Here is an 18932-nt window from a genome sequence, read left to right as displayed (position 1 = left end):
AGTTTGATACAGATTGACAGGAAGCAGTCTGTTGCTTGTATGACCTGGGGAATGACCTCACCTTTTTGTACTTTGAATCTCTTGCATATAAGTATGGAGATAGGTTGAGTGGTGGTGCATGCCTTTAATTAGGGAGAGGCAGGCTAATCTCTGGGTTTGAGGCCAGCCTGGTCTAGAGATAAGTTCCAAGACAACCAGAGATACACAGAAAAACCGCTTTTTCAAAAAATAAAAGAAAGAAAAAGAGTGGAGAAACTGGGAGTTGGTTCAGTGGTTTAGAGTCATTCTTATTCTACCAGAGGACCCAAATTCAGTTCCCAGTTACCCACCTTGGGCAGGTCACAACCACCTGTAACTCCAGATCCAGGAGAATCTGATGCCCCTCTTGTGACCTCCATAAGCACTCACATGCGTGTGTGGTTATGCATATACAAACACAATATACATAAATAAAAATAGATCCTTTTTACTTTTTTAATGGAGGTAATGGCAGACTCTCCTTTACGAGTAGTTCTGAATATTTATTGAGTGCTCATATAGGTCAACTGTTCTTAAGTTTCTCATGCATATTAACTCTTGATACTCAGAGACAGTTTTCCCTTAAGGCATAATGGCAAACAAGGGAGTACAAGCAATGGAGCAGTTATAGGGGCATAAATAGAGATGAAAGTGTTTAGGTTATTGAACAGGCTTGTAGACTACTTGGTACAGAAGATCTATGGGCCTGAAACATACCTTTAAGGATAATGTGTGTGTTGATAATGTCATTCACAAGGAAATTTGGTTTGTTATTTTTGGTGCTGAAGATTGAGCACAGAGCAGTTCACAAGCTGAAGAAAACACTGAGATGGATCCCCGGTCCCAATAGTACATTTTATTCCCCCTGCATTTTGTGCCTAAAACTGCTGTAACCTCATGGTATGCTGTCCTTCTGCTTTAAGGAATACATTGTATTTAGTTATTTAAAACTTAAAGGCTAATGTTTGATGCTGTTGTTACTATTTGTGTGTGTGTGTGTGTGTGTGTGTGTGTGTATGATGAATAGCCTTGAAATAATGCAGACTTGAACACAGAAGGAAATGTTTTTTATTGCCTTCTTAAAATATTCTTCTAGGACTAGTGGGCATTCATCCATTAATAGTCAACCTGGTATATTTTCCAGGTCTGAAAAAATCAAGGACCCAAGACCACTTAAGGATAAATCATTTATTCAGCAGTGTATTCAAAAGCTCTATGAGGTATTCTATAATTTACATTGTCTGATTTCAGTGTTTTTTCTCCAAACATTTTTTCCAATCCAAAATTTTTAATACTTCATAAAAATGATTGTAGTTTCTTACAGAAAATGATTATGTACATAGTGTATCCATCAAGTCTCTAGAAGCCCCATCAACTAAAGATTTCCTAAAGATCTTTGCCTTTCTTTATGGCTTCCTGTGCCCATCATATGAACTTCCTGTCAAGAAATTTGAAGAAGTTGTTCCAAGAATTTTTAAAGACCTTGGGTATGTAATATAATTTTTAGTCTAAGAAGTTATTAGAACACAGAAGAAACACATATTATAAGTTTGTGAGTACTTTGAATTAGTAGGTTCAGTTTTAGGATGATCACTGTGAACAGTATGTGTAGAATGAACTGAAGAGAAAGGAAAATTGATAGATTGTAGCATATTCAACTTTTTTTGTTCCTGTAACTAAACACTGATGCTTGGTAATTGGTAAATATAGGAGATACGGAGCTAAAGAGATGGCCAGTCTTCAAGATGACTCAGCTTAGGTTCTCAGCACCCACATTGTGGCTCACAGTCATATACAATGATTCCTTTTTTGACTTCCACAGTCACCCGGCACACATATGGTATGCATATTTATAGGCAAACCCACAATATACATAAATATTAAATATATATTTATGTGATATATATATAAGACTACTAGGTACAAAAGTTCTATAGGCTTACAACACACCATATATATATATATATATATATATACACACTCACACACACACAAGCACACACGTGTGACTGGCTTAACACATGGTTATAAAGGATGGAAAGCCCAGAAGCATGGCATCAGCATGTACTCAGCCTCTAATAAGGAAGGGCCTTCTTGGTGGGTCATGACTTGCCAGACGGTATCATATGACAAGGAGGAGCATGTGTGTCAGAAAATAATTATCTTTATAACAAGGTCGTGCCTTCAAACACCCATTTGTATTGGAATAGATTTATTCATAGGGCTGCTCACCTGCCAGAAGCCTCATGTTTTTGTATCATTAGTATCTGACTCTGGGGACTAAGTTCCCAACATGAATGCTGCAGAATGAACATTCAAACCATAGCAGTCCATTATAACAGAAGTTTAGGTGATAGAACATAAAGCCCAAACAGTGAGGAATATAAAGTACAGCCCGGAATGGTGGTAGGTCTTTAATCTCAGAACTCCAAAGGCTGAGGCAAATAGATCCTCTGAACTCAAGGCTACCCTGGTCTACATGATGAATACCAAGCGAGCCAAAGCTACTCAGTTAGTCCCGGTCTCAAGAAAACATAAAGTGCAGCCTGATCACCACAGTTGACGGCGGCAAAACCATAGCAGTAAGGTCTGATGAAAACAATGAGATTGTCTTATTTTGTTTTCATGGTATTTGAATAAAACACAGAATAAAACTAGCAGAGGGGGCTGGAGAGATGGCTCAGAGGTTAAGAGCACTGCCTGCTCTTCCACAGGACTTGAGTTCAATTCCCAACAACCACATTGTGGCTCACAACCATCTGTAATGAAATCTAGCCCCCTCTTCTGGTGTGTGGGCATACATGCCAGCGGCACATTGTATGCATAATAAATAAATAAATAAATAAATACATACATACATAAATACATAAATCTTTTTAAAAAAAAGCTAGCGGAGGGAAGAGTTTATTACGTTAATTATCAAGGGAATTAGGGGCAGAAACTGGAGCAGGAACCGAGGTGTGAACTATGAAGTCAAGCTGTTTACTGACTAGTTCTCCATAGCTTGCTCAGCTTGCTTTCTCCTACAGTCCATTACTACCTACTCGGGTGGCACTGCACACAGTGGACTAGCCCTCTCCCGTCAGGCATGAGTTAAGGGAGTGCTCTATGGATATGCCCATGGGCCAGCCTAATGAAGACAATTCCTTTATTGAGCTTCCATCTTTCCAGATGACTCTAGCTTGTGTCTAGTCGACAAAGTTAACCAGCAGAGAGATAAAGTTTAAAAGCATTATAAATAAAGACAAGCACAGATCAGATGTGGTGTTGCACACCTGTGATCCTAACACTTGGGAAAACTAAGGAAGGAAAGCTGTTTGTTTGGAGACACAGGGACGAAAGTAGATTTAGTGACAGAAAATCACTAATGAGTAATAGAAGTACATTGAATGTAGGAAAATGAAAAGGGGCTTTTTAGGAGAATCCTTCTAAACTTAGCTGTTAAACACCACACAAAATAATCTGTGGAATGTGAATAAATACACAAAAATCAATGATGAATAAAATCTTCAGAGTAGACTCAAATATCTTCTCAGCAGGTGTATGTGCCACTTTGAAATACACTGTTTCTGTAGCCTTTATGCTTGCTAACATGGTTGCTCCTTATCTTCCTGTTTCTTATAGGTATCCTTTTGCACTGTACAAGAGCTACATGTATGCAGTGGGAACCCCTCATGCCTCACATCGTGGCAGCCTTGGTATGGCTGATAGACTGCATCAAGGTATTTGATTGATAGTTTAAATCTTACCTTTAAATGTTTAGTTTTAGTTTTCTTTTGTTTTTCCACACAATGATTTTCTATTTCTCTCCCAATCTGACTTTTACTACTTGTCTCAAAACCTGCTTCTGCTTTCAAAGCACGTTTGATTTGAAGTTCTTCAAACTGTTAGTGTAAGAATGGTGAGCATTCTCCCTACGCTCTGCTCTGCTTGGCAGATTGTTTTCTTGGGGTTTTACACTTTAGAAAAAAAATAAACCCACATCATTTTTCTTTGCAAAATTCATTTTCTCCTTTCTTAAAAATGAAATCAGTATTAACCACAAAAATAGGGAAATATCGAATGCATATTCTCCCAACTTACAGGTAACTTTTAAGTCATTTCCTTTGGATATAATTTGATTTGGTTTTGTGGTATAGGAGTTGAACCGTGGGTAGATCTGTCATTGAGGTGCAGTTCAGCCCTGGATGTAGGTTTCAAAGTCCTGCTTACTCTAAAATTGTGTACATCATGTGTCACACGCTGATGTTCAGTCATTGATGGATGGCATGGTGGTCCCATAAGATTATCACAGATATGAACTAATTGTGTCACTTAGTGATGGAACCATTGAAAAATTGCTCATCTCTGGTGAAGCTGATATAAATCTGTGTTGCAGCCATAGAAAAGTATAGCACATGACTTAATGTTGCCTAACATGTTTACCCTACTTATTTTAGAGTGTACTACATTTTTAAGCAAAAAAATTTTTCTGTAAACCAGTGCCATGTTAATCTGTAGCAGCTCTTTATTCTACATACTAACAAATATTCCTCCAAGAAAACTATAGCAATTAAAAATACTCAGCCTCCAGATGTGATGGCACACCCCTTTAGTCGTAGCACTCAGGACAGAGGCAGGCAGATCTCTGAGTTCGGGGACAGTCTGGTCTATGCAGAGAAACCCTGTCTCTATGCAGGCATGTGTGAGCATTGCATGCCTATGGAGAGCCATTACTGTTTCAAAGTCTACCTGTGTGGAAACTTTAAAACTGTTTGTTTACTTAGTTCTATATCTTGCTATGTGTTTTTGCTATTAATTTGAAACTTTTCTTCTTTGGTTGGTTGGTTGGTTGGTTGGTTGGTTGTTTTTTTCTGAGAGTGAATCTCACCATGTTGCCTAGTCTGTACTCTGGGGTCAAATAATCTTCCCACTGCAATCTGGTAAATAGCAGGAACTACAGGTATATGCCACTGCATCCAGCTTTTAATCCAGCATTTAATTTGAACCTTTTTTGTATCAATTCCCTTCTGTCTCAAACTGAGCCAATGATTTGGGAGGAGTATTGTTGGGTTTGGTTTGGTTTTGTTGTCATGTTTCTTTGCCTATGAGAAAGGAATGGCTGGGAAATGATGAGTGGTTATTTTGGTTCACCATGTTGGAATAGAAACAATTTCACTGGTAGTCTTGACTGTAACCACCAGTCCTTGGCATTATATCCAGTTTTTTTGTTGTTGTTGTTTTGATTTGTTTTTTTTTTGACTCTCAATTACCTGTAACTCCAGCTACAGGGAGTCCAATGCCCTTTTCTGACCTCACAGAACACTGTTTATATAATAACAAATCTATTAAAAAAAGCATGAATTTTACAAACTATCAACTCCACTAATCTAATGTGTTGTTTGTGTACTAATTAGATTTATCGTGCAATGAAAGAAAGAGCACCTCAATTTGATGACGGGCTGGCTTGTGGAGAAGAAAGTGAAGAGGGTGTAAAACATAATAAGGTACTATATATTACTATTAACAATATAGAGAGAGGATGCTTTTATATTCTTCACTAAAAGGTATTCTTTTATAGAACATGTCTTTTGCTTTCTAGGAAACTTCTAAGGTTGATTTTTTTTAAACCAGATTTAATTCACTAATTTTTCCTGTTTAAAATCCCTCATGTGGTGGCCTCATATGGAGCCTATGTCTTCTGAGCAAAGACTCTGTTGTGAGTTTTTACAGATGGTCAATGAATTCTTGATAAGGAGACTTGTTGAAGATAGTCTTTTTCTGGAGGTTAGGGGTCAGGTAACTGTATATCATGGAGATGGCCTCAAAAGTGGCCTTGGCAAGGTTGCGCAAATTCTTACTACATATTCCTGACTGTCCTAGAACTTTCTATGTAGACCAGGCTGCTCCTAACTCAAAGAGATGTCTCTGTCTCTCTTCCAAATGCTGGGATTGACAACATGGAAAGCCATTCACAAGCAAAATGCATATGAAATAGATCAATCTAAAGGAAAATATTTTTAGTAAAATAAAATGGTTCTGGGGCTGGAGAAATGGCTCAGAGGTTAAGAGCAGTGACTGCTCTTCCAAAGGTCCTGAGTTCATTTCCCAGCAACCACATGGTGGCTCACAACCATCTGTAATGAGACCTGGTGAGCTCATCTGGCATGGAGGTGTACAGGCAGAAAGAACATTATATACATAATAAGTAAATAAATCTTTTTAAAATGATCTTTTAAAAAACTTTGTGAGCCTACTATTGAAATGACATTATAACTTCCTTAAATTACTAACCACAAAAACTTTAAAATGTTAACTGAAAAATGCAAATTTAACCATGTGCACCCCTTTAATCCCAGCACTCAGGAGACAGAAGCAGGCAGTCTTCTAAGGGTTCATGGCCAGCCTGGTCTGTATAATAAATCCCAGACTAGCCAGGGCTGCATAGTGAGACCTGTCTCAAAAGGAAGAACTGAAAGAAAGATAGAAATGAAGAAAGAAAGAAAGAAAGAAAGAAAGAAAGAAAGAAAGAAAGAAAGAAAGAAAGAAAGGAAGGAAGGAGAAAGAAAGAAGAAAGAAATGTATTGGAACTAATATATGTGTGATATATATATATTATATATATATATTAGGTTTTTTCCCTCCTGTTTCTTACTTTAATGTAATTATTTGTCAAGACAAAACATAACTATATGGTGAACAGAGGGATTAGGGAATTGCTGGAGCTTGAATTCCAGGCACCTCATGCCAAAAAGTTCTCAGAAATTGTTCAGACTGGCCTTCAACTACTCTGTACTCAAGGAAAGCCTTGAACTCACAGACCTTCGGCTTTGGCTTCACAAGTAGCTGAGACTACAGGACTGATACATATTGACTCTTAAAATACTGCATATAGGTTGTTCTTGTTTATTTTGTTTAGGCTGCTATAGTTAGGTATATTGTTACTTAGCTCAGTTACCACTTCCAAAAGTAGTTGTGCTAATTGTTGGGTATGGTGGTACACTCCCATAACCTCAGCACTCAGAAAACTAAAAAATGGGAGATCATAAATGACAAAGAGAAAAGTAACTATTTGTTGGCCAGGTTTCTGTCTTGCCCAGTTCCCACAATCATTAAGTCCCAAAGAAATCACACAGAGGTCTACATTAGTTATAAACTGATTGGTCCATTACCTCAGGCTTCTTATTAACTCTTATAACTTATATTAGCCCATTGTTCTTATCTTTGTAAGCCACATGGCTTACAAAGTTCACATCTTTGTAAGCCCTTTTTCAGCAACATAGTCACATCTTGCTTCTATGTCTGGACAGGACTGAAGAGGGAGCTTCCCTCTTCTCAGAATTCTCCTGTTCTCATTGACCTACCTCTACTTCGTCTCTGGTTGTCCCACATATACTTCCTGCCTGGCTTCTGGTCTATCAGCATTTATTTAAAACATAATTAACAAAATATAGGCAATTGTCCTGCACCAATGATTTTTAAAAACATAAGTATAAGTTGGTCCCAAATGCTTTATTAGAACATAAAATGCAAGGCAAACCCCACTGTATTCTAAAATACAAACTTTAGCTCGAGAATAAACTTTGAATTATGCATGTTGCCTGGTATATTTTAAGGACCAAAGACTTCTCAGAATAAAAAATTGCTCCGTGCACTAGTTTTAAATGTGTCTGGTTAAAGCCTGTCTCACAAAATGAAAGTGGCAGTCATTCCAGTCTCATCTTTATTAATGGCTGAGAAATAGTTTACAGTTATATTAACTGACTAGCATAGTATCAATGACCTTTGTTCCTCAGAGTGCATATGTGTACATTCATGTGTGTCACAAGCACGGGTGTGATCAGAGGACAGCTTTCAGAAGTTGACTCCTCCTCCCACTATAGACCCTGGGTCTCAAACTCAAGTGGGCAGACTTGCAGAGGAAGGACTTTCACCCACTCAGCTGTCCAACCAACCCACCCCTTTGTTTTAAACAAGAATGAACGTGCCATATTAAGCAGTGATCCAGGCTGCAGAGGCTGCTGGAGAACCTTTGATCTTTTCCTCTTGAGAATTCTCAGGCTGGAGACAGAGCTTTTCCAGAGCGCTTGCCTGAAGCCTCCAGAGCCCTGGGCTCTGTCAGCCCCTCAGCAGTAACAGCAAAGCTCCTAGGGAAGAGCTCTCATGGCAGGGCATGTACAGCAGATTCCACTTCTAGTGCAGTTTATCACAGGACAACACAGATTCTGGCCGTCAGGTTTGTGGGACTACAAACTACCTAAGATTCAAACTTACCACACCTAAGGAGAGTGATTCACAAGAGAGCAGACTGAAGTAGCATGAAGGTATTGTCGTTCACCACCAGAGGGCTCCCTTTCTGCTTACAGGAATGTTTACTGCCTATGTATGCTTTCTCTTCCACATCAACAGGGTCATGAGAGGGTTTCTTAGTAAGCACAGTATTGGTGAAAGGGTGTGTGTCTGTCTTGGGAAATACGTATTTTATCTAGACTGTGGAATACTCTGAGTAGCCATTCTCAGAGTCACGTGCCGTGAGACACTATGATTCCAACATTCAGGGAGGCTGAGGAAGGAGAATCACCAGTCAGAGGCCACACTGGGCTACATAGTGAGTTCCAAGGCAGGCTGAACTACACTGGGCAAAATGATTCATGTTTGAAAACAGAACTTTCTCTTGGGTCACAGTTGTAATAGTCTCCTCTCAGGACTCCACCTTTTGCGACATTATTCACCTGAAGTTTCTGACTTTCATAATTAGTCCCTGTCTGTCTAATTGAAGTTAGATAATCATAATCCATTTCAATTTTTCATAACGTGGAAATCCTTTTTTTTCTCTGCCAATCTTATAGATGCATAGTAGTGACTCAGAGCTTTTGTTCTGGTTTGTTTGTCTGAGTCTTTGTTTAAAAAAATACTATTATTTTCTGTGTGTGTATGATTTCCCTGCATGTAAGTCTGTGCAGTGCCCACGGAGGCCAAAAGAGTTTGTCAGATCCTCTGGACTAGCATTATATAGAGTTGTACAGAGAACCAAAACCAGCTCCTCTACATTAGCAGCAATTACTCTCAACCACTGAGCTATCTCTGTAGCCTCAGCTTCATCATGATCATCATCATTATTATTGTTACGTGTTATATGTTTTTTATGTTTAGACATATTTTGCCTGCATACATGTGTGAACCATCTCTGTGCCTATTGTCCCAGGAAGTCAGAGAAGGCATCAGATCCCCTGGGACTGGGGCTGTGAATAGTTGTGTGGTGCCGTGTTGGTGACAGGAACAAACCAGGTCCTGTGCAGGAGGACCACTGAGCCTCGGCAGCCCCAGCATTCTTCTTAAAGAAGACTAAGTTTGTGCATTTAATGTCAAATTATATTTTGTAGTAAGCTTCCTGGGTTGACTTCAAAATATCTACCCAAATTGTGTATTTCATCCCTATCCATGTTTAGAAGTAATAGATTGTGTACATCTTTATAGCACAGTTTATGACAGGTTTTCAATCTCTTCTAAGGAATTTATATAAATGCCTACTCCGTTTTTATTCACATTTAAATTTCCAATTAGAAAAAAAAATAAAACAAACTGAATAGAGAATCATGTCTTTGTTTTTAAAATCTGCTCATCACAATCAGTTGTTTCTGGAATACACCATCAAATGCTATGAGAGTTTCATGACCGGTGCTGACAACTTGCAAGAGATTAATGCAGAGCTGCAGTCCAAGCTGAGTAAGTGCCCTCCCTGCTGTGCTGCCACTTAACTCTGGGTGCCTGCTTGTTTTGTCATGCCTGATGTTTTCATTAGCTACTTTATGAGGTGGGTACCTATGAATTGGTCTTTGATGGTTCTTTAATGGGGACAAGTAATAGTTAAGCAAAAAGTAGTCAGCCCTGAGTCATACCCCTTTCTGGCTATGTGAATTCAAGACATGTTTGACCTCTTTGAAACTTAGTGAACTAGAAAGCAATGTAAAAAAATACCAAATGAGCCAGGTTATGGTGGTACATGCCTTTAGTCCCAGCATTTGGGAAGCAGAGTTCGAGGCCATGCGGGTCACAAAGTAAGTTCCAGGAGAGTCAAGGCTTTACAGAGAAAGGCTGTTTCAGGGGGAAGAAAAAAAGGAAGAATGACAGAGAGAGAGAGAGAGAGAGAGAGAGAGAGAGAGAGAGAGAGAGAGAGAGAGAGGAGACAGAGGAAGTTAACAAGCCATTCTATTTCCATATATGCCATTTTTCTCTCAGTATTACCTAGTGATGGGGGAATATCACTTTGATACCTATGGCACAAAAGGTCAGAGGGGAAAACCAACATTCCTTAGGATGTACTAGGGATGTAAGAGTAGAAGACACTCCAGCTGGTGTAAATATCCTCCATACATTTAAAAAGGCCAAACGTGAGGGCAAGAGAAATGGTTCAGTCTGTAATGTACATCCTCAACAAGCATGAGAACTTGTGTCTAATTCTGACACCCATAAAAATGTCGAGTGTAGGGGCTGGAGAGATGGCTCAGAGGTTAAGAGCATTGTCTGCTCTTCCAAAGGTCCTGAGTTCAATTCCCAGCAACCACATGGTGGTTCACAACTATCTGTAATGGGGTCTGGTGCCCTCTTCTGGCCTGCAGGCGTACACACAGACAGAATATTGTATACATAATAAATAAATAAATAAAATAAAAAAAATAAAAATAAAAAAAATGTCGAGTGTAGCAGGTGGAAAGTAGAGACCTGAGATCCCTAGAGCTCATCAGCCAGTGAAACTGATCAGACTGGGGAGAGACCTTACCTAAGACTTTAGATGGAAACAGCTGAGTAAGGCTCACAATGTAACTTCTGACTTCTGTATGCACACATGACAACATAAACATGCCTAACACACAAAAGGGAAAATTCATTGTGATCTAATATGGAAACCATTTAATGAGTTATTTAATGTTTCTATATATAGTTAAACATATGAACTAATCTACCCAAATATTTTTACATACCAACTGTGTGCCAGGCACCAAAAACGCAGTTATGAGGAACAGAAAATCTTGACTTTATTCTGTTGGAAAGAAAGTAATGGTAATTAAATGAGGAACCATAAGGCCAATAACAACTGGTGCTATGAAGGAAAGCTTAAGCAGGTTGAGGGCAATAGGCTATTCCATGGAGTAAAAATAACACTTGCTATTTTAGAAGGTAGTATCTACTGCATTGGGGGAAAAGGAGGAATAAGGTACTGAAAACTTGAAGGGTGCTGTAGATTGATTCTGATGAGGTGTTTGGGCTTTTTTCCAGAGGATTTATATAAGGTAGATGCGTCCAAGCTGGAGTCTTTAGCAGAAGAAAACAAAGAACTCAATGAACAGATTGCAAAATTGGAGCAAGAAAGAGAAAAAGAACCGGTTAGTAACCATGTTTTTGAACTCACTTGACATCTCTTTAGACTCGTCAGCCTGTTTGAAAAGACCCTCTTATGGAAGGTATTTTTAAATGGGTTCACAAATAAGCTTCTTAAAGGTGAGATGGTATAGACTTTCAGGGAAGCCATGTGTGGTATCTGTGGTGCTTTGTTTTTCCTTGTGGTCTACTAGTCGTGAACTAATGGTGCTGGGAATATGATGAAAGCTTCCTGCCTGTTTACATAAGGCCCAAACTACCCTTTGAACAGGGTCCCTTTTGTATTTACTTGCAAGAAACATTGTTCTCAAGAGGTCCTGAGTATAGGTAGTGAAACCATGGTGGTATCAAACTGGCTTATAGAGTATATGGTAACATGCATGTTTTTATAAAAGCAAGATGATAATGTGGGTGTTTATTTTAATATGTATGGGTATTTTGCCTACATGCATATCTGTGTACCACATGCTCACAGTGCCTGTGGAGAACAGAAGAAGATGTCAAATCTGAACTCAAGATACAGAGAGTTGTTAAACCGAACCCAGGACCTGTGAAAGCAGGCAGCGCTCGTAACCCTGAGCCAACTTTCCAAACCTGGTAGCAGAATCTTTATCTTGGTTTTATTAGTGGAGCATGCAGATTGTTCTAAAAAGTAATCAGATATTAAGTATGTGTGTTTCTACATTATCCTTGGTCTTTCCCTATCCTAAACTGAAATCGTTCATTAAATTATTACATTACAGTAGTCATACCAAAGTTCTTTTTTTTTTTTTTAGTTCTTTTGACTTCCTCTAAGATAAGTGTAAATAATATTGCTTTCTTTAAAACACAGAATGCTTTTTGGTAGACATAACTAACTTAATATGCTTTTCTTCTTCAAGAATCGACTAGTATCATTGAAGAAACTCAAAACTTCCTTGCAAGAAGATGTTCAAAAGTTTAAAGCATACATGAGCAGTTTTGAGTCCCATTCGTCCATCCTAGACCAGCAACTGAGTGGTCTTGATGAAGAAATTGGGAGACTAGGTAAGCAGAGCTAAGGGATCATGGAGATTGTCCTGTGGGCCTCAGTAAACAGCTATGTGACCCTTTCCTTCTTTGATAACTTTCTGTAGCAGTTATCAAGTTTTCGGTATTAGTTCTTCCAGCCAGGCGCAGTAGCACACACCTTTAATCCTAGCACGTGGGAAGCAGAGGCAGGTGAATCTCTGTGAGTTTGAAGCCAGCATGGTCTACAAAATGAGTTCCAGGACAGCCAGACTATATCGTGAGACCCTGTTTCAAAAAAACCCAAATATTAATTGTTGTCTGGGTTTTCGTCCTGCCTGGTTTCTGTCATCCCACCAGGACCCACAGCCTTTTATCCCCAAAGACATCGCACAGAGGTCTATAGTAATAATAAACTGATTGGCCCATTAGCTCTAGCCCCATATTAACTCTTATAACTTATATTAACCCATTGTTATCTATGTTAACCACATGGCTTGGTACCTTTTTCAGTGGGGCAATCACATCTTCCTTCTTCTGTGTTTGGGACAGGACTGGGAAGGAATGGGCTTCCTCCTTCCCAGAATTCTTCTGTTCTCCTTGACCCACCTCTACTTCCTGCCTGGCTACGGGCCAATCAGCGTTTATTTAAAACATGATTGACAGAATATAGACGACTGTCCTGCACCAAGTAATAATTATTTTTTTCCTCTCATAGCTCCAAATGTAATCAAAGAGCCAATAATTATGTTCTTACAAAAGTACTCAGGAAGAATCTGTTTTTCTGTGACCAACAGCATACCTGGGTTTATGTCTACATAACCCTAATCTCTACCTCCATCTTCTTTGGTTTGTTGGTTTGTTTTTTCCTCCTGACATAGGTTTTCCCCATGTAGTCCTGGCTGTCCTCGAATTCTGTTTTAGACCAGGCTGGCCTTGAATGCACAGAGATCTGCCTCCCAAGTGCTGGGATTAAAGCTGTGTGCCATCACTGCCCAGCTCTTTTTTAAATTTTATGTGTATGTTAAGTTTATGTGTACCACATGTCTACCTGATACCCTCAGGTCAGAAGAGGGTGTCAGATCTGCTGGAACTGGAGTCACAGATGGTTGTAAGTTACCCATGTAGGCCCTGGAAACTAAACCTGGGCCCTTTGGAAGAACACTAAGTGCTTCAACTGCTGAGCATCTCTCTGGTCCCTATGTCTTCATCTTCCTATCTGCATGAACTCTCCATTTGCCTCTATCCTCCAGTGATACCTATGGTGATATTTAAGGCACACTTGCATAATCCAGGGTTCTCTCATGTCAGCATTCCCAATTCCTTGTGTGAAGACCATTTTCCAGATGAGGTGATATTTGCATGTTTGAGACATGTGTGGCCCTTCCTAGCCCACTGTAACTTCCAGCATTCTCAGTACATGGCTTTTTTTGGTTTTGAACAGTTTCACTGAGCAAGCCTGATTGGCTTCCACTCTTGACCGTCAAGCTACCTCTGCATCCCAAATACTAGGATTATAGATGTGCACTGCTGTTCCTGTCTGGCTTAAGCACAGGGCTTTTTGAAGCCAACAGACAACCTATTCTAAGAACACACGTCCTCTGAATATGAACCTGTATGTGTTTTCAATATAAGAATACATTATATGTAGATTTATAACTATATATGATGTGTAATAAAAACTATAATTTTATATGTTTATGGTACATTCTAATATATCCTATATAAATATATTGTTTTTCATTATAAACCAAATCCCATTTTATAGTTTTGTTTAGTACGTGTATCGTGTATGTTATGTGTGTGAGAACATGCCACAGGATACAAGTGTAGGTAAGAGGACAGCTCTTGCAGTCCATTCTCTCCTTGCAGCTTTACATAGTTCTGGGTATCAATCTCAGTTTGGTAGGCTTGCTCAGCAAGGACTCTGCCTGCTGAGCATGTTACTGGCCCTAACCAGCTAGACTCTGGAGCTCTGCCTCCTTGGGCTGCCTGTAACTGTTGTATCCTCTATCAGTGCCGTGTAAGCAAGTCCGCAGCTGAAACGGATTAAAAACAAAGTGGAAAGCTGCTCGTGCCCCAATCCTCCACATGCAACAGCATAGCAAAGGATGCTCCTGAGTGTCCTGCATCTTCCTAACATTAGATTCAGGAGCACATGCCAACTGTAGTTAAGCTTTGGAAAATAATATGACACAAAGTACTTGCTAACGTCTGTGATGCCAGAAACAGAGCAGAAGTTGACTTCAGTCACAGAGCCATTAAACTACAGTTTAAAAATAAATATAAGGAGAGCTGCAGTTTCCCTAGAATTCTGTAATTTCTTCCTTCAGGATTTCCCAATTTATGTCTATCATATGTAGATTGTGAAGATGGTCCTTAGAGATTTGGATGTAATTCTTTGTCTATGTAGTTCTGATCATCTACAAAACCAAGGCTTATAATTGTCACATAGTATATACTAAAATCAAGTTTATACAAATTACTCCAATTGTGCATATTGTGTTTGCTCTAAAGGAAGTCTTACTGTTTTCTTAGCCCCTGATCAATGTCCTTTGCTATTCCATATCATAGACTATTCTCTTAGTCCCAATGTAATTAAACCAATACTAATATTATACTTTTCTTTACACATAATTCAAAGAATTAGCACAAATGTTTTTTCTGTGAGTGTATAGAACGTGGCATATGTATGTCTATGTGTGGGTTTATGTACATGTGTGGTACGTGCATACATGTGGAAGCTGAAGATTAACAGCAAGGTCTTCCTTGATCACTCTGCACCTTACTTTGAAGCATGGAATCTCTCTAAATTTGGTACTCATCTATTCAGCTAGGCTGGCTGCCACTGACCTCTAGGGATCTGTGTCTGACCTCCTTCCACCCATAACATGAGGGGCACAGATGCGTGCCCCATGGCCAACTTTTATGTGGGTTCTGGATCTAAACTCAGGCCCTCCTTTTCTCATACCACAGACTCTTTACTAACCACACCACTATAGTGCCTCGTTATTCTCAGGAGAATATTACATCCCAAAAATTGCCAGCTGAGTAGATAAGAGAATAATATCATCTGCCATTTGTTTTAATTCTCTGACTAGGTTAACTTCCTTGATTACTTAAAGCCATTCATGACTACAAATGAGTAGGACATACTTAGATTCTGTAGATCTATCATGCTTTTGTGCAGAGATATAATAGAGGCATAATGTTACTTAAGCCAGCTCAGAGTTTATCAACGATTGTGTAAAAACCACATTTCTGAATAGTTCAAATTTGTAAAAGAGTATTAGAAGTATTTAAAATGAACATTAACAAAGTTGAACTATGCCTGTTTAAAAGTTTTAAATGTAACTTTGGATGGAGCCACAATTTGTCAGATCCTTCTTTCTGACACTGTAGTAAGCCAAACATGGAAGATATCAACCTAAAGCTCTAGTTGTATGACTTATGTCATTAGTGAGGTAAGGTCACTTATCCATAAGAAAGGATGTATATGTATAAAGTTGAATTTAAACAATCTTAAATGGTGCCATCAGTTTCTCTGTAGAGTTATTTTTTTTTTGAATTTTTTGAAAGCTTTTGTTTCTTCTCTTGCAGAATTAGAATGTGAAGCAATGAGACAGGAGAATGCTCGGCTACAGAACATTGTTGATAACCAAAAGTACTCAGTTGCAGACATGGAGAAAATAAATCATGAAAAAAGTGAATTGCAAGAGACCATTAATAAATTAACCAAAGACCTAGAGACTGAAAAGCAACAAATGTGGAATGAGGAATTAAAATATGCCAGAGGCAAAGAGGCGGTAAGTCATACTGTATTTTGAGTGACCACTCATCATGGAAGACCTTAGTAAAGGCCTGGGTAACCAAGGGGAATTCAGTAGGTAGTGGGATAAATTTTTCTAACACTGACATTTAGCACAGCTAAAACACTCATAGCCTTATGGCAGCTCATCAACACCTCTAATATTTATCAGTCATATTTAAGATAAACTCGGTTTTCTGATGATGAACTAAGATCTCAGCAAATAAATAAATGTATGTATGTGATTCTAACATAGAATGAGCAAGCAGTTCATTGTAAGTAGTCATCTATCTTCCCTTATCTCCTAACCCTGGTAGATAACCTTCTTCCCTGTGTATAAAGGAAATAGGTATACATCTGTATACATATTTGTAAGAGCTAGCATCAGTAGGGAATGTAAGGTTAGCATGCTCAGGGTATCAAGTTCAATATGTAGTACTCAAGAAAAGGATATATGTGGCACTCAGTCTTAGAGCCTAGAATTTGGTCAAACTTGATTTAGCTTTAGCATGTAATTTCTTATTAACAGCATGCATAGTCTGTATCATCTAGCCTTTTATAGCCTCCACTTGCTTCTTTAGAAAATGAAGTGTAAGAGGAAGAGAGAGGCTGATGTCTGTGAGTTCAAGGTCAGCCTAGTCTACAGAGTGAGTTCCAGGACAGTCTCTAAAGCTACCTAGAAACCCTGTCTTGAAAAAAAAAAGAAAAAAGAAAATGAAATGTAATTAGACCACATCAGTTAATCTGAAGTGAGTTACTTCAGAGTACCTTATCTCTCAGAGGTTGTATAAGAAGGGAGAGGTTATAAATCTCTGGAATAAGTAAACATTGGGTTTATGCCACTAAAAGGTATAGCATTTTTTAGTTGGACACTCTGAAAGAAGAAAATCATCTAGGAGGTAGGTAAGCAGTGGTCTAGGGAGGGGTCCAACTCCGGCCATGAGTAAAGAACTTAGTGGGCTGGGCACCCAAGAGCAGAGTGTATCAAAGGTCTGACTAGGTTACAAAAACTCATCTGTAACCTATTCTCCTGTACTAAATTTTTGTCCTGCTTGTTAAGTCCGGTAGTATAGCCATCTAGAACTCTTATGAAATATAACGGTTGCAGCTGCATCTAGATCATCAGAAGTGTTGAGCGTGGGAACCGATAATGGGAGAAAGAACTAGAGACTTAAGGAGTGAACTCCTAGAAGCTTTTTTATTAGACTGAAAAGAGGAGCAGGAAGCAGTAGAACAGGCCGCCGCTTGGGCCTAGAGAGTAACAGAAGAGAAGAGAAACTGCCAGGCTGTGTTCTAGGGCCAGGGGAGAAGAAGATACACAAATGCACATGCATGTGAACACATGTGCACGCACAAACACACACACACACACACACACACACACACACACACAGATAAACATCTGATTCTATAGAGCTTATATTCAGCTAGTAAAAGTGAACAGATAGGTCACATTGAAAAGTAAATGAAGAGTTTGGGAAAACTGTGGACTCCATTAGAGAGAAAGAGCACCACCCTGGTAACAGATGTAGCCTTGCAGGACAGAGAAATGTGAACTACTCATTTTTTTTTCAATAAGTTCAGATAATACTTTGAAGTGTAAATTATCTATTTCTTTTATTTGGGGTAATTAAAATGTATTAATAGTGTAAATGTAATTATTGGGTTCCCCCTCACACACTTTGGGGTTTTTGCTTTGTTTATGTTTTTTTTTCCTCTGTGTGTGTGTGTTTGTGTGTGTGTGTGTGTTTGTGTTTGTATGTTTCCAGACCGAGTGTCTCTGTATGTAACCCTGTTTGTCCTGGAACTCTCTCTGTAGACCAGTCTGACCTCAAACTCACAGAGATCTGCCTGCCTGTGCATCCCAAGTGTTGGGATCAAAGGTGTGCCCAGCTCTAAACTTTGACCTTATTTCATATTTATATCTAGGTTTGAGAATGTAAGTTTCAGTTGATAAGGAAACATGGATTTACTCTAACTTATGGTTTGAGAATGTAAGTTTTAGTTGATAATGAAGCATGGATTTACTCTAACTTATGGTTTGAGAATGTAAGTTTTAGTTGATAAGGAAACATGGATTTACTCTAATTTATATGGAGTAAATGAACAGTCGCACACTGCTCACCAATTACAGCCTTAGAATTATTGTCCAAACTCTTAATTTATATATTTTAAAATTACTATCCATTAATTCTCAAACTACTAAAAAACTGGCATAACAGCTTGTGTAGAGTTACAGAAATGACGATTGAAAACCACACAGTCTAGGACTGCTTTTTTTTTTTAACATTTCTTTTTGTGTTCTCTTCCAGATCGAAGCACAATTAACAGACTACCACAAACTGGCTAGAAAGTTAAAACTTATTCCCAAAGGTGCTGAAAATTCCAAAGGTTATGACTTTGAAATTAAGTTTAACCCTGAAGCTGGTGCCAAATGCCTTGACAAATACAGGGCTCAAGTTTATGTAAGTCTGTGTCCAAACCTCACTTTACCATAGTGCCATAGGACTAGACTAAGAAGTAGCACTTTCTTCTGAGTGGTAGACGTCTTATTTTACACCTGACTTTTGACTTTAAAAGCCTTTTCCTCTCTGCCTCCTTTACTTGGTCCAACTATCCGTTAAAACATTGGTTACAAATAAAACATATCAGGACTTTGTCAACAATCTGAGGTAAGCTTTGTTTTCTAGTTACCTCCAGTCACTCTTGGGAGATCATCATTAGCAAATGTCAGGTGCCTGCTTTACTGATGGAAAAACTT

General features: G+C 38.8%; 1 protein-coding gene across 1 annotated transcript in view; it reads left to right on the top strand.

The window, feature by feature from the left end:
• The window catches only part of LOC125399968 (kinetochore protein NDC80 homolog), a 43842-nt gene that overhangs the window by 4858 nt on the left and 20052 nt on the right, over positions 1 to 18932 (top strand). Inside the window, 10 exon segments of the mRNA XM_087903319.1 lie at positions 1115 to 1238; positions 1333 to 1505; positions 3643 to 3693; positions 3695 to 3740; positions 5415 to 5504; positions 9630 to 9723; positions 11275 to 11381; positions 12258 to 12402; positions 15964 to 16169; positions 18484 to 18636. Of these exon segments, the coding sequence (XP_087759445.1) occupies positions 1115 to 1238; positions 1333 to 1505; positions 3643 to 3693; positions 3695 to 3740; positions 5415 to 5504; positions 9630 to 9723; positions 11275 to 11381; positions 12258 to 12402; positions 15964 to 16169; positions 18484 to 18636 (1189 nt within the window).

The sequence above is a fragment of the Myodes glareolus genome, chromosome 1, assembly GCF_982192425.1.
Source record: "Myodes glareolus chromosome 1, mMyoGla1.1, whole genome shotgun sequence".
Classification (NCBI taxonomy): Eukaryota; Metazoa; Chordata; class Mammalia; order Rodentia; family Cricetidae; genus Myodes; species Myodes glareolus.
The sequence above is the reverse complement of the archived record's forward strand: the minus strand, read 5'-3'. Positions and strand labels throughout refer to the sequence as shown.